The sequence below is a fragment of the Tilletiaria anomala genome (genome assembly GCF_000711695.1).
Source record: "Tilletiaria anomala UBC 951 chromosome Unknown K437scaffold_2, whole genome shotgun sequence".
NCBI lineage: Eukaryota > Fungi > Basidiomycota > Exobasidiomycetes > Georgefischeriales > Tilletiariaceae > Tilletiaria > Tilletiaria anomala.
The window spans coordinates 347,097-360,839 of NW_013547020.1; the positions used below are offsets into that span (position 1 = coordinate 347,097).

The window sequence follows — 13,743 nt, forward strand, 5'->3', positions numbered from 1 at the left end:
GTACTTCATTCTACGACAACATTGACCGTCTCCCCTATTTCGCAGACGGCAAACTGATCTTCTGGAAGACCTAGCAACGCTGCCTCCTCCTTGAGCAGTCGCGGCGGCTCATCAGGTGCTTCAGGCGTCAGCCTGAATACGCCCCAGTGGATCCCGAACGACTTGCGTGAATGCACCTCGCGGTGAATGCGGACAGCATCGCTAGGGGAGCACTGTTGAAGGCGATATGTAGGACCACGGGGGCCGAAAATGAATAAAGTCTGGGTGTCTGTGCTCATGCCAGAGAACGTTTACTCACGTGAACATTCGACATGAAGACTCGAGGAAGGTAGGCTCCAATGGGTATCAAAGCTGTTTTCGAAAGTAGGGGAGCGTGAGCGACGGATACTTGAACGTTTGTGCTAAATGCTACCGACCGAGATCGAATGGACCCATCATGTCACCTAGTTCTCTGAAGGCAGGACAGGACGGAATCTGATCCTCTTCTTCTCTACTCATACCCTTCCGAGGCACATGCCTGTACCCGGTCTACATGATACTCAAGCAAAGCAGCAATAAGTTCGCACACATAGGAGAGTATGCCTAGAGAATTCGAACTCACATCACCTGCAAACCAAATCTTCGCTCCTCGTTTGGCTTCTTCCTGCGATAAGATCTCTAACGCCCACCCGCCCCACAGCGTCTTATCGCAAATGAGCCCTCGTCCAGAAAAGTGCTGTGCAGGGGTGCAGGTGAAGCGAACCCTGGCGCCATCGCTTTCGCGCTGTACGACCCGGCGGTCCCACCAGTCGAGCTCGGTCACATGATCGGGGGATAGACCAAGAGAGAGGAACCATGCTTTTACGCCTAGCGTGCAAAAGATGTGAGGAACGGGCTTGCCGTTTGGTCGCGAGATGAGGGCTTTGATTGTGGCCAGGTCCAGATGGTCCTGATTGCAGCGCAAGGCAACACTAAGCGTCACTAGGAGAGAACTCCAATCACTCAAGAGTTTACAGCGCAAAGGTCACATAGTGATTGTGAGAAATAGCGATTGCATCAGGCCAAGCACCTGGTGCTGATGACGAAGCGATCGCATCGACCGTGGTGCATGCATCTGTATACCGTTTGGGGCCTGCAAAAGAGAAAGGTGAACATCGACGAGAGAGGACGGGGTCTGTGATGATGGTGAACGTTCCTCCGGAGAGCACAGGGATCTGCAAATGGCAGCTTGCGTGACTGTGGTTGGGACGGCCGTGAGACAATGAGAGTGCCAGGGGTAAGTAAGAAGATATTCGAACCATACGAGGGATGCTGTGCAATCACTCACCCAAGCCAGGTGAAGCGAATGTCTGATGCATCCCCAGATGTCGCTTCAAATGTTACGATTCTCACAGCCGGGAGCTGCTCCTTTGGAGGTAGCGGCTTCTCATTCCAGTCGAACAACCTCGTTCTGAGGAATGAGAATAAGCCAAGCTGCCTTGCGGATGCCCACGGCGACTTAAAGCCAGCCTTGGTCGGGTCGGCGCCTTGATGGTGCGGCGGCGGCGACCTGCGGCAGAACGCCGGGGCAATCGACTCTGCGTCGCGGCTATTCTGCTGGACCTTGATGAGCGCCATGTCGTTGCTGGTTCGAAGAAGGCATTCACCGCTCGAGAAGCAACGCTCTTCGCTCAACGCCGCTGACGAGATCGACTCTCGCAGCTGCCCGGAGATAAGACGAGGACGTGATCGCAAAGGCAGGACCGCCGCAGAACGGTGGCCTATACAATGGAGGCCCAACTTTGGCACAGCACCAACAGTCATTGGTGCTTTCGGCAACGTGTCACCCAACACATAGAGCGTCGATGCCAAGGGTTACAAATAAGGGGGAAAGAATCAAGGAGCACTAGAGAAAAAGCGTTTCCTTATGCTGGGTACCTACGTAGCCGCTCGCACCTCTGACAGATTTGGGTGTGGACAATGGATGCGCTTGATCGGAGAGCGGAGCTAAGGATATCCGGGAATTGCTCTTCCAAATCCACGGGTCCCAGGTACAACTTCGCCGAATCGGGTGTGACTGCACCCAGGTTATTCATCAAAGTCTACGGAATCCGCGAAGCGGGTATACACCACGGGATTAGTCGGATCGCCACACCCCTTTATTTCCACCTGATCCGCAAAAAGCCTGTTGGACCCTGCGCCCGGCCGCTCTCGGAAGTCGGCGGGCTGGCACCCAGGACCCCTGGCTCTCAATCACTTTGACATATACGGGGAACATGAATATATATATGCCACTGTCACTCTCACCGAACCTTGCTCGCTCGACAGTTGCGGCCTCACCTGTCAGATGACTCTATGGTCGGTAACTTCTTTCGCGCCAAACCAAAAAGCACGGTACTGCCGAGCTTCAGATATTCTGACGGTGTTGCTGTTGCTCGCACCTTTTCCGTGTCGGCAATGCGCGCGCAAGTACCAGTCGTCTAGTTCCTCCACGACGGTGGTTTGCTACAGGGGCCGTCTGCTGATACGTGTTCGCTGAGGTCACTGCAACAGACTTCGATTCCCGAAGGCAAAATTCCCGCTCGACTTCCTCGCCGTCCAGTCCTTCAAATGTTGAAAACGAGATGCAAGGCCGCCAGCTTCTGGGCAGTCCCTTGGGTCGCTGCGCCTTGATGCAACTGCTCGGGGGCCTGCGCCATACTCGCGGTAACTGCCGCTGCTGCGTTTGGAAGGTTGGCATCATCCCTTGCGATCGTGCTGTACCGCTCGGCAGCGACCTCAAAGAAGGGCGCCTGCTCGTTTCGCTTGTGTCTCAAAATACGATCGAAGACTGCAACTCGAGGCTGGAGCGGGCCCCGAAGAGGGTAAATCTTATCGGATTGGTCCTACCAGCACGGCTCGGCTCGACTCAGAGGAGCGAGTGACGCATTGCAAGTAATCATGGATGTGATAAACGTGGCTCAGAGCATCTGGAGCCTAGCGAAATCTGTTGCCTATTACCTTACAGGGCTCGAAAAGGCGACAGTCTCCGGAAGATATCACGACCTGTAATCACCATTGATTGCAATGTACTCCTGTAATGTGCCACGCAGCCAACAAGTATCGTAAATATCAGTGTTGTCCTCTTGAGTCATTCCATGAACGAGGGGTAATAAACGCACCTTGCTAAAATCACAAGTCCAGTATGTAGCCTCTTCGCGCACGCCTTGCTGTTGGCCCCAGCTTCCGCCCTGCAGATCGACGACGATGCTAATGTCCTCCAGGCTGAGCAAGCGCGCAGCAGCATCTTCGTCGACCTCTTGCGGCGTCCCGTTCTCAAGAACGGTCAGTGGCTGTACGTCCGCTGTGCGTGCTTCAGAGGAGGAGAGGGTCGGCGGAAGTTCGAAAGAGACTGTCACGCGCGTGGGGTCAATCGCCCATGCCTCGCTGCTGCCTTGCTGTGTCGCACCAGTGAACGGCGGCAACTTGGCATAGCCTACTGCGCAGAGCACGCGGCCCCAATTCGCGTCGGCGCCGTGCAGTGCGCACTTGACCAACGCGCTGGTGGAGATGGAGCTGGCGATGGCATGCGCGTGCGCGTAGGTTGGCGCGCCACGTACATTGATTGAGACGAACTTAGTAGCCCCCTCACCGTCGCGCACGATCAAATGACTAAGCTCGGTGCAGAAGGCTGTCAGCTCGGATTGGAAGTGTGCGAATTCTTGTGGGTGCGATAGCGCTGAGATCTCTTCGCTGGGCGATAATTGCGCCGTGGAAGAGGAGGAGGAAGACTGATTGACTGCTTGACCGTTTGCAAGAATGAGAATCGTATCGTTCGTGCTCATATCCCCATCTACGCTGATGCAGTTGAACGAACGCGACACTGCGTGTTCGAGGGCCTGCTGCAGCGAGGCAGCTTCGATGGGTGCATCGGTAGCGATCAGGCCGAGCAGAGTTGCGTGCAGTCCTGAGGGCCCAGACATGGCGGGATGGATCATGCCCGCGCCTTTGTCGATCCCGACCATCTTGCATTCCATCCCGGCGAGCTGGAACGTCCGAGTTCGCAATTTCGGGAACGTATCGGTCGTCATGAAGGCACGCGCGACTTGGTACCAGGCCTCTTCGTCGTTCCGCAGAATCTGGCCTGATGCAAGAAAGGGAAGTGTCTTCTTGAAGACAGGCATAGGCAATGGCACGCCGATGACACCCGTCGAGAGGACGAGCGTATCGTCGGCGGACTTGGCTTCCGTTTCCCCCTTTTCAGCGCTGCTTTTCAGCCCCGGAGCGGGAGAGAGGAGCTGCTGCACCATATTCGCGCACTGTTGCGCATCCCGATACCCCTGGTCGCCAGTGACCGCGTTCGCACAGCCCGAGTTGACGAGAACGCTGCGTACCTTGCCCTTGTTGCTCGGGTTGGAAAGCACAGCAGAGGAAAAGAGTACCGGTGCCGCTTTGAATGCATTCTGCGTGAATGTGCCTGCTGCAGACGCCGGGACAGCAGAGACGATCAGCGCTACGTCAGGTTTCGGATCGAGTGGCGGCGCAGATGGGCTCGAAGTTGAAGAGGGCGCGGTCAGCTTGGGCGATATCGCAGCTTTTATTCCGCCGTACGTCGCGGACACGGAAAAGCCGCGCGGAAGCGCTTCTTTATTGATAGGCAGAACGAAGCGTGCGGCCTTGTTGTCCATTGACCCTGATGCAGCGGCAGCGGAGGATGAGAGCATGGCGCGCGATGAGGGCACAGCGCACATCCGAGGCGCGAGGTGTCCACGAACAGCGCGGTGAAGCGACGGACGCAGCATGCTTTGAAGCAGCAAGAAGATCAGGAAACGAAGAGTGAGCGAGCGAGCGTTCCGATGGACTGATTGCTGACAGAAGTACCTGACATGCGCGTACGTTTGATGGAGAGGGCCAATGAAGCCCGACGATGCGTGCATCAGACAGACCGCAACCGGCTGAATGAGTCTGGATTCTAGACACGAGACGAAGTTCATCCTATGCTTTGGCCGAGCGGAATTCGGAATACGACTACTCCCATCTACAGTCAAACACCAAGGTCCCGGCATCTCGTCAGTGAGTCGTTGCCCTCTCTACTTTCAAGTGTCAGCTGATAGAGTTGCGACACCTGGTGGTGCTTACATATGAAAGCATGGACTGATGCATTGCATCCAGTGTGGATTGGATGCAAACCCTATTTTTGGGCTCGCATTTGGTGACACTTGCACCGAATTGCGTCGCCAAGCAAACACTCGCCAGTGAGGGAGTCGACTTCTCGTTGCTCGACAGAAATTTGGACGTTTGAAGTCATCTTAACTCAATGTTATTCATGCTTTAACACTGACAACCGCCATCCTCACCTGATCATCTGGTCCCCAAACGCAACGCGCATAGGAGTGCGCTGGGGCTCAGCTAAGCTCAGCTACGATCTGGTTGCCGCAACGCAGCAGCAGCAAGGCGGGTTGGAGGTCATCGCTCATCCAAGCGGTTGCATTGGCTTTCAACCAGCAGGCCCACTAGCATCATGTTCAAGCAGGACAAGCTGTGGACCGGCAAGCTAGCAGATGCGGACGCCGGCCAAGGGACACCTGCCAGAGCGAAAGATGGAGCTCAACTAGAAGCTGGCCCATCCGCGTCAACACCCGACCCAGAGACAGCGCTCCCTGCGTTTCTGCAGACCCTGCAATCCGCTTTGCAACCACCTACACGTCATGCAGCCCAGCTCCCCAACTCGGCCGACCTCACCTTCCACAAGACGCTCGACCGCCCTTTTGGTCGCAGTGTTGATGCAGAGAGCAGCAGGCTGCTTTCGCTTGTCGAGCGAGTGCGGACATGGGTTGCAGAGAGTGCGCCGAGTGCGAGCGGTCCTGGCAGGCGAGGCCTACTTTCTGCCGGACACAATAGGATCAGTGGAAAGGGAAAGCAGCAGCAAGCGGTCACAGATCGCTCATTAGATGAAGACGAATTTGGGAACACTATGGGTGACCTGATTGACCATCTGCTGGAGCGCGCCGACACTTGCCTTGACGAGTACGCAGGGAAGGTCGTTCCCAAAGCCTCTACATCCATCTCTGCCATTTCAGGGGAACGCCAAATGACTGGGTCGCTCCAAAACGGCAAGAATATGGGAAAGCTACCGCGAGAGCTACTCAACGCATCCATCAATCCATTACCGCAGACGTCGTTTAGCACACCTCCGAACAATCGATCCGACGTCCCTTGGACTCGTCCTTTCAAATTCGGGAGGCCTCACGCCAAACCAACTGATCCGGACTGGGTGCCACCCGTACCGAGAGATGCAGAAGGAAGGCCGCTGCCAGAAGGTCCGCGACAAGGAGCGTACATGATGGAAGACGACCCGCGCAAACATCCTTACCATTACGAGATCATCACTTCCGAGCCACCACCTTTCGCCTTCGAGCAGCCGGGTGGCCAAGACGCAGACGGAAGCAGCGTACTCGTAAAGCCGGCCGACCTCGATCCTGCAAATCCCGAGGGAGAAGCTGGCGTTCCATTTAAATGGGTCCGCACAGTCGACGATGTGCGTCAACTGCTGTTGCACTTACAAGAAGATCGAGTGAAGGATATCGCAATCGACCTGGAGCACCACTCCTTCCGCACCTATCAAGGTCTTGTATGCCTCATGCAGCTTTCGACACGCTGGGGCGACTACATTGTCGACACGCTTTCGGATGAGGTGCGCGAGAACGCCGAGCTGCTCAACGAAGTGTTCGCCGACCCGGGCAAGGTGAAGGTGCTTCACGGTGCTGATCACGACGTGCTGTGGTTGCAGCGCGATCTTGGGCTTTACCTCGTTGGGCTGTTCGATACGTATCACGCGAGCCATGTGCTCGAAATGCCGCAGCATGGCCTAGCGTTTCTCCTGCAGCGCTACTGCGGCTTTGAGGCGGATAAGCGGTACCAGCTTGCCGACTGGAGGATCCGGCCGCTACCGAATCCGATGGTCTACTACGCTCGCAGCGACACGCACAGCCTGCTGTACATCTATGACCGCATCCGAGCGGAGCTGAGCGCGAAAGCGGGAGGCATCGCTAGTGGTCGCGAGGCGATTCGGCAGGTTTTTGAGAGGAGCAAGCGCACTGCGACGAAGGTGTATGCCAAGCCCGTCTGGAGCGAAGAAGGCGAGGGAAACGATGGGTGGAGGCAGCTGTGGAGTCGCATGACGCTCGAGGGCAGGAAAGAGAAGGAGGAGAAGGCGCTGCTTGGGCTGGAGCACAGTAAGGAGATGAGACTTGTCAAGGCCGTTCACAAGTGGCGAGACGAAGTTGCGAGAGAAATGGATGAGAGTCCACGGTGGGTCACCTCTCTCTCTCAAGTCTGCTGTACGCAGTTACTGACAGTCCATTCCTGCACTCCTTTGTTCAACTCACGTGTCCACAGGTACATTCTCTCCGCGGCACATCTCCTCTCACTCGCCAATCGCGCACCACGCACCAAAGCAGAGGTGCTCGCGCTCTTTTCACCAGCGCTCCCGGCGCTAAGGAGCCGTGCCGACGAAGTGGCCGCGCTGATCGACCGGGAAGTGATCGCCTGGGAACAGGAGCGAGACACTGCGCGGGAGCGCGTGATCAGCGGGCTGCCCGTAGGACCGGAAGTTATGATGTCGGATGGGGATGAGGGTGAAGATGCGGGCATCGTCATTGCTGCTCCTGTTGCTGCTGTGCATGTGGCAGCTATGCAGGTCAACACAGCGATCTGGCCTCTTTCACCACAACAACCGCACTCGTCTTCAACATCGTTGATAATCGAGACGTCCATCGCTACTCCTTCAGCACCACGTTTGTTAGCACCGCAAAGCGCCCTGTTCGACGCTGCTGATGTCCGGCCGCATGCAGTTGTTCGTGACGCGCCCACTCAGACGTTAAAGGCGGCAAAGAAGGCGAGGGCGACGCGCTCGCTATTCGCCATGCCCGAAAGCGGAAACCCATTCGCCAACGTCAGTTTGCAGGATCAAGAATGCGGGGAAGAGCGAGAAGAGCATAGAACGCGCAAGGTGAACACTATCCGGCGTGAATTTGCAACTGCGATGGTGCATGTCTTGCAAGACGGTCTTGTCAGCTCCACCACCCGTCTCCCGCCGCTCCTGGCGGCGGCTGACACAGAGTCAACAGAGCAAGCTGATGCGAATTTGAGTATGGAACCCGAGACCGTTGCTTTCGTGCCAAAAGCGCAGCGCAAGACTATTGTCGATCGTACGAGCAGTCGATACGATTCGCTTTTCGTGAAACAAGCCCCGGCATCATCCACAGTTGAAAACGTGGATTTCGCGATGGCAGCTGACGATGCGATGGCGCAAAATAGGAGTGCAAATGGCCATACGCCTGCTGGTACAAATGCGAGTGTCGACAAAAGCGAAGACGTTGATGCCGAAGTCATCCAAGTGGGACGCAAGGTTGATGAGGACAAACTCTCCCGGCGACAGGAGAAGAAGAAGCGGAAGCGGGAGCTCAAGCAGCAGCAGCAGGTAGCATCTGCGGCAGGGGACTCAGCAAGCGTAGACGGAGATGCTGATGGCGCCGCTGCGCGCATGGACGAGCAGGGCGGCTCGCCGAATATCTCGAAACGACGCAAGAGCGGCAACAAGAGCCAGACGACGGCCGAATATGATTTCTCAAACGAGCTCAGCATCCTCGACGCTCCTCGGCCTTCCAAGCCAGCGCCAGCGTCTGCGCCGAAGAAGAGCAGTGGTGTTGGCAAAAAGGGCAACAGCAAGGCTGCTGGAGCTGGCGGGAAAGCAGCAGGAGGGCAAGGGCCAAGTGGCAGCAGCGCACCGAGGAAGAGAAATGAGCTGGGAAGCGGGAACAAGAGCTTCACGTTCCGGTCGTGAAGCAGAGTGCATCTGTAGTATGTTCAGTCGGTGAAATTCTCACGTCTGGTACTACCGAACGTCCCCGATCAGCATGAGTGTGTGTGCATGTGCGAACGCACTTGCAGAATTTGTCTTAATATCACAGCTTGATTGGGAGGAGTTAGTGATCATATGATGTGACTGGGGAAAGAAAAAGAAAGAATTGGAGCCAAGCTGATGAGGCTGAGACAGCGCGGCACACCCCACACATGGCGGCACAGTCAGGGTTAATAATAGCTAATGCCCCCAAAGGCAGCGCTTATAAAGGTGCATGCCGTATGTACAAGCATGAGTCTTCAAAGCCATTGTCTAAGAGCAAGTCGTCGTATCAATGCTACCAGACACAGTGCAATCGTGAAGGTGACGACAGGCGCTGTCGACGTTGGAAGTCGTGTTGCCACCGTAGTGACCTTCAAGGCGAAACCCTTGATCCCGATAGCAGAGCCCTGAAGAGGCACAACAACGACCACAACAATATACAAGTCACTCCTGCGGCATCGCCACTTGTACTCGATTGCTCATTGCGTCCCCGAAACAGATCATCAACCTGCCCATCTTGGCCTGGGCATTCACGAGCGAACAAGGAAGCAAAGAGGCAGGCAGAGTGCATCGCGTCAACATTTCCGAACAGGTGGCGTCCAGCAGGCGCGCGAGCTCGAGTCAGGACGGCGAGAATAGGCCGGACGAGTCCGTCAGTGGAGGCGGCGGTAGTGCCGAAAGCATCCTCCTAGCGACTAGCAGTGGTCTCCGCAGGAGAAATAGGAATTCTTTGGGCAGCCATCTGCTGGCTCGAGCCGCTGCGAGTGCCGCGGTCACCACATCATCACGTCCAACGGCACCTGCTGTTACTCTCATAGCTACACCCAGTGCAACTACGCATGCACGGAGGCCAAGTGCACACGTTTCAGGGCTGTCACTCAACGGAAACATCGAATGGATCGACCCCACCTCAATTACTGCGTCCGGTTCGTCGGCAGGTGGTCCAAGCACTCGTACAACCAGAGCTAGATCAGAAAGACTCGGCGAGCAAGACTGCATCGAGACAGCCGACACTGACACTTTGCACGGCCAGCCCCGGGCCAAGCGAACACGAATCGATATGAGCAGCACTGATCGAGCAGAAGCGCAATTCAGACCAAGCTCGATGTCGAGAGATTCAGCGACTGACACTTCCTTGGGCGAGGGATCAAGTGTGGGGCCAGCAGACGCGGATGCGAACATGAGCATGTCTGTCACTTTCGAGCTGCCGCCAGGCGCGACTTCCGGTATGGATTCCACGTCGTCATCAACATCATCTGCAGTTGGCGCAACGGCATCGGGCTCAGTGCTTACGTTGGACACGTCTGCGGAAAGTCCAACGCTGTTGCCCATCACAGACGCCGGCAATCCGCTTATCTCGCCCGTCGTCGGCACCGCGTCTTCCGCTTCTTCGCATGACTATGCGTCGGCCGGAGAAGGCCTCTCCGAGAGCGTACACAATGGTGCAGCGTACGGGCGCAGCGGGGCTCTTGGGGTGCTAGGTAATGGCAGTAGCGCTTCTGGTCACAGCGGGCTTTCGCAAAGCGGAGCTGCTGCTGTTGGAAGTTCAGGATCTTTACGTGGAGGAGGAGGTAGCAGTGGCGGTGGAGCGAAGCCGCGCGCCGAGGGCAGCCGCCGAGGTTCCGTTTCCAACGGTGGCAGCACAAAGACGACGGAACACCCCAATGGGTCCATGTCTCGGCTCGCGAACGGCGGAAATTTGGGTCCCAGTGCGGCATCGATCGCTCTCGGTCTGCCTACCGACGACGGACACTTCAGGCCGCTCCATGAGGGAAGCACAGTCGATGCGAGAGAGTTTGTCAGGCTCACGCTGCAGAGCCTTCGAGACCTAGGATTAGAGTGAGTTCTAATAGAATCATTTCAACAGTTCGTCTTTGCGGTAACATTGCCATTCACAAATCAACAATGTCCACACAGATCAGCGGCAAAAGCGCTTGAGCAGGAATCCGGCGTGACTCTCGAACACCCTTCCATCAATGCCTTCCGCGGCGCCGTCCTCACCGGAGACTGGCGCAATGCCGAGCGACTTCTCCTTGACGGGCTGATGTACAGCGCGTCGCGACGGCCACATTCATCTGTGACAGTCGCGGTCACAGCCGCACAAGCAGACGGTGGAAAGAACGGTGCGCCTTCCGCGAGCAGTAGTGGCGTGATGAATGGTGTTGGGCACTCAGCAGCGCCTGCACATGCACCAGCTGTGCAAATCGAGAGCGTCTTGCGATCTCCAGAGACTAGGAATTGGGAAGTGCGTTCACTACCACATCCTTTGCCCGAGCAAACAACATTCGAGCACATGACTGACACGTGCTACTTATGCTCTTTATTCCGCAGTACATCAAGTTTCTCATCCAGCAGCAACGATATCTGGAACTTTTGGAAGCCAAGCAGACTGCCAAGGCGCTTTCGCTGCTGCGACGGCGTCTGGCGCCCCTCAACTATGGTTCAGAGCGGCTGCAGCAGCTTTCGAGCTTAGTAATCTGTGCTAGCTCAGAAGAGCTGCGTGAAAAGGCACATTGGGAAGGGACAGGCGAGGCGTCCAGACGAAGACTCTTGCGGGAGATTGAAGGTGCGTTCGCAATCAACGGTGACTTTGCGTTCCCCTCAACCACATTCTCGCTGAAATGTGCTCTTATGATAACAGAGGCCATCTCACCTCTGGTCATGCTGCCTTCGAGACGCCTTTCAACGCTCCTACAGCAAGCACAGACACTGCAGAAGCACCAGGACCCTTTCTATAACAATCCCTCCAATACCCATCTCTCACTCTATGTTGACCACCGCTCCAACCGCTCTCATTTCCCTTCGCGCTCGGCACGTGTCTTAGAAGGCCATACGGACGAGGTCTGGGACATTGCGTTCTCTAACGATGGGTTGCGACTGGCATCTGGCAGCAGAGACCGATTCGTCATCATCTGGAGGGCCGGAGAGACGTTCGAGATTGAGCGCAAGCTTGGTCCGCACCAGGATGCGGTCCACTGCGTTGCCTGGTCACCCGACGGGGAGCTTCTCGTTGTCACTTCTGATCCGGACGTGACACTCTGGGACGTAGCGACGGGCAAGAGCAAGCGCCTCACAGAGCACATGTACCGCGTCGGCGCCGCTTGCTGGGTCCCAGACGGCTCGGGGTTTATCACAGGAGGCGAAGATGCCAAGGTGGTGTTCTGGAATCGGGATGGCAGCGTCAAGAGAGTCTGGCAGACAGCGCCATTCAGGTTGATCGCCCTTGACATTTCTGCTGACGGAAAGCATCTTGTTGCCGTTGCATTCCGGCATTCTGCACCGCCTCAGCATGCACAAGGCAGCGTTGCGAGCAACAGCAATACCTATCACACTTATCATGCTACTAGCACGTCGGGAGCGCCTATGGTCGACATGTCAGATGTTCGCTCGAGCTTGCGCTCGTCGACTTCCCCGCGCAGCTGGAGCGGCACTCCATCATCCATTTCCAGCAATGAGGCAGACCACAACCTCGCCACTGATCTCGGAGGGGGCTCGCGAAGCATGGGTGACGAGCGGTACAAGATCGTTTTCTTTGACTTGCATCGGCACGTCGAGACTGGCTCGATCTACATGGCAGAGGAGATGAGCTCGGTTAAGATCAGCGAAGACTCGCGATACGCATTGATCAACCAGCGACCAAACGAGGCCAGGCTGTGGGACATTGAACATCAAAGCATGGTGTCCCGCTATTTTGGCCATCAAATGACGAAGCACATCATTCGTAGTTGCTTTGGCGGCGTGGACAAAAGCTTTATCATTAGTGGTAGCGAAGGTGAGGCACTGACCCAATTATCTCAATTCTATAAACGTTTGATCTAACCGTCCATTGCCCGCCTCGCAGATGCCACAATCTACATGTACCACCGCGCGTCTGGCCGACTGTTAGAGAAGCTCGAAGGTCATGGACCGGGCTGTATCAACTCAGTTGCTTGGCATCCAACGAACGCAGCGATCCTGGCATCGTGCAGCGATGATCGGACAGTGCGGATATGGGGACCCGGGACATCCCAATCCGGTTACGCACGCATCCATTCCACCTCCATCTCCACTCGGCCCAAAGTAAGGGAGGAGCGGCAGGATGGTAGCGAGGATTCGTCGAATGGTCCGACGCCGTTTCCGTGGGCTATGTCACCGGCCCCACAAGCTCCTGGCTCACCATTCTTCCCGACTGTTCAGCCGTCATCTGACAATGAAGATGACGAGGCGATGGAGGAGGCCATCTGAGAACATGTCACAAGTTTTAATTACATGCCCCCATACTCCCTCGCACACGCATTCAATATCGCCTGATGTTACATACATTTTCTTGTATGATATACGCAATCACCAGCACAGCACACCAATCACCACAACCCATATCAACAATCTAACCTCAGGCGTACATTGCAGAATCGATTATAGTTCGTCGACATCCCTGCGAACCCGCCCTTCGCTTTTTCCTTCCTGACCCTGGTCATGCTCACGTGCGCCACCAGCGGCTGCGTAGTGCTTTTCAACGCGTTCATAGAGCGTCTGCTCTCGGAATTGCGGCGCCATCGTGCCACCGGCTGTGCGCAGGTCATTTGCATCGAATGTAACATCAACGCCGTCGAATTCTTGCGCCTGCTGCCGTTCCTCCGCTGGATCGATGCCGAGCACCCGCATGAACAGTTCGGACATGACCTTCATGCGCTCGTGCGCGGACGCCACGTCCGACTCTTCTTCTTCTGCTGCTGCTTTCCTCTTCACGGTGGCTTGCTTTTGCAATGACTGGGTGCCGGGAGGCTTCTTGCGCCGTTGAAGCAGCACATGCCGATCCCGCTCCATCATCTGCGTCAGCTGTGCGCGAAGCTGCGTTTCCAAATGTTCCCACTGCTCCCGCTGTCCCGGGGGCTCGCGCTTGCCTGCTGCTCCACCCCCAG

General features: G+C 56.3%; 5 protein-coding genes across 5 annotated transcripts; 3 read left to right on the forward strand and 2 right to left on the reverse strand.

The window, feature by feature from the left end:
* Positions 1 to 5: 5 nt before the first annotated feature.
* K437DRAFT_218845 (Metallo-hydrolase/oxidoreductase) lies at positions 6 to 1,596 on the reverse strand (the record flags this gene model as incomplete). Its single annotated transcript, XM_013390832.1, has 6 exons — positions 6 to 212; positions 299 to 351; positions 417 to 528; positions 602 to 928; positions 1,008 to 1,215; positions 1,307 to 1,596. The coding sequence occupies 6 exons, from the start codon at positions 1,594 to 1,596 to the stop codon at positions 6 to 8; spliced, it is 1,197 nt and encodes a 398-aa protein (XP_013246286.1).
* A 676-nt stretch (positions 1,597 to 2,272) lies between these two features.
* Positions 2,273 to 3,034, forward strand: K437DRAFT_253148 (uncharacterized protein). The gene has a single exon (XM_013390833.1). The coding sequence runs from the start codon at positions 2,583 to 2,585 to the stop codon at positions 2,880 to 2,882; it is 300 nt and encodes a 99-aa protein (XP_013246287.1). The 5' UTR covers positions 2,273 to 2,582; the 3' UTR covers positions 2,883 to 3,034.
* Positions 2,997 to 4,625, reverse strand: K437DRAFT_218941 (Arginine biosynthesis bifunctional protein ArgJ beta chain; the record flags this gene model as incomplete). Its single annotated transcript, XM_013390834.1, has 2 exons — positions 2,997 to 3,032; positions 3,120 to 4,625. The coding sequence occupies 2 exons, from the start codon at positions 4,623 to 4,625 to the stop codon at positions 2,997 to 2,999; spliced, it is 1,542 nt and encodes a 513-aa protein (XP_013246288.1).
* Positions 4,626 to 5,281: 656 nt separating this feature from the next.
* Positions 5,282 to 8,830, forward strand: K437DRAFT_230739 (uncharacterized protein). Its single transcript, XM_013390835.1, has 2 exons — positions 5,282 to 7,248; positions 7,336 to 8,830. The coding sequence occupies exons 1-2, from the start codon at positions 5,459 to 5,461 to the stop codon at positions 8,780 to 8,782; spliced, it is 3,237 nt and encodes a 1,078-aa protein (XP_013246289.1). The 5' UTR covers positions 5,282 to 5,458; the 3' UTR covers positions 8,783 to 8,830.
* An 828-nt stretch (positions 8,831 to 9,658) lies between these two features.
* K437DRAFT_71949 (WD40 repeat-like protein) lies at positions 9,659 to 13,152 on the forward strand. Its single transcript, XM_013390836.1, has 4 exons — positions 9,659 to 10,681; positions 10,760 to 11,087; positions 11,174 to 12,614; positions 12,684 to 13,152. The coding sequence occupies exons 1-4, from the start codon at positions 9,903 to 9,905 to the stop codon at positions 13,064 to 13,066; spliced, it is 2,931 nt and encodes a 976-aa protein (XP_013246290.1). The 5' UTR covers positions 9,659 to 9,902; the 3' UTR covers positions 13,067 to 13,152.
* Positions 13,153 to 13,743: the final 591 nt, after the last annotated feature.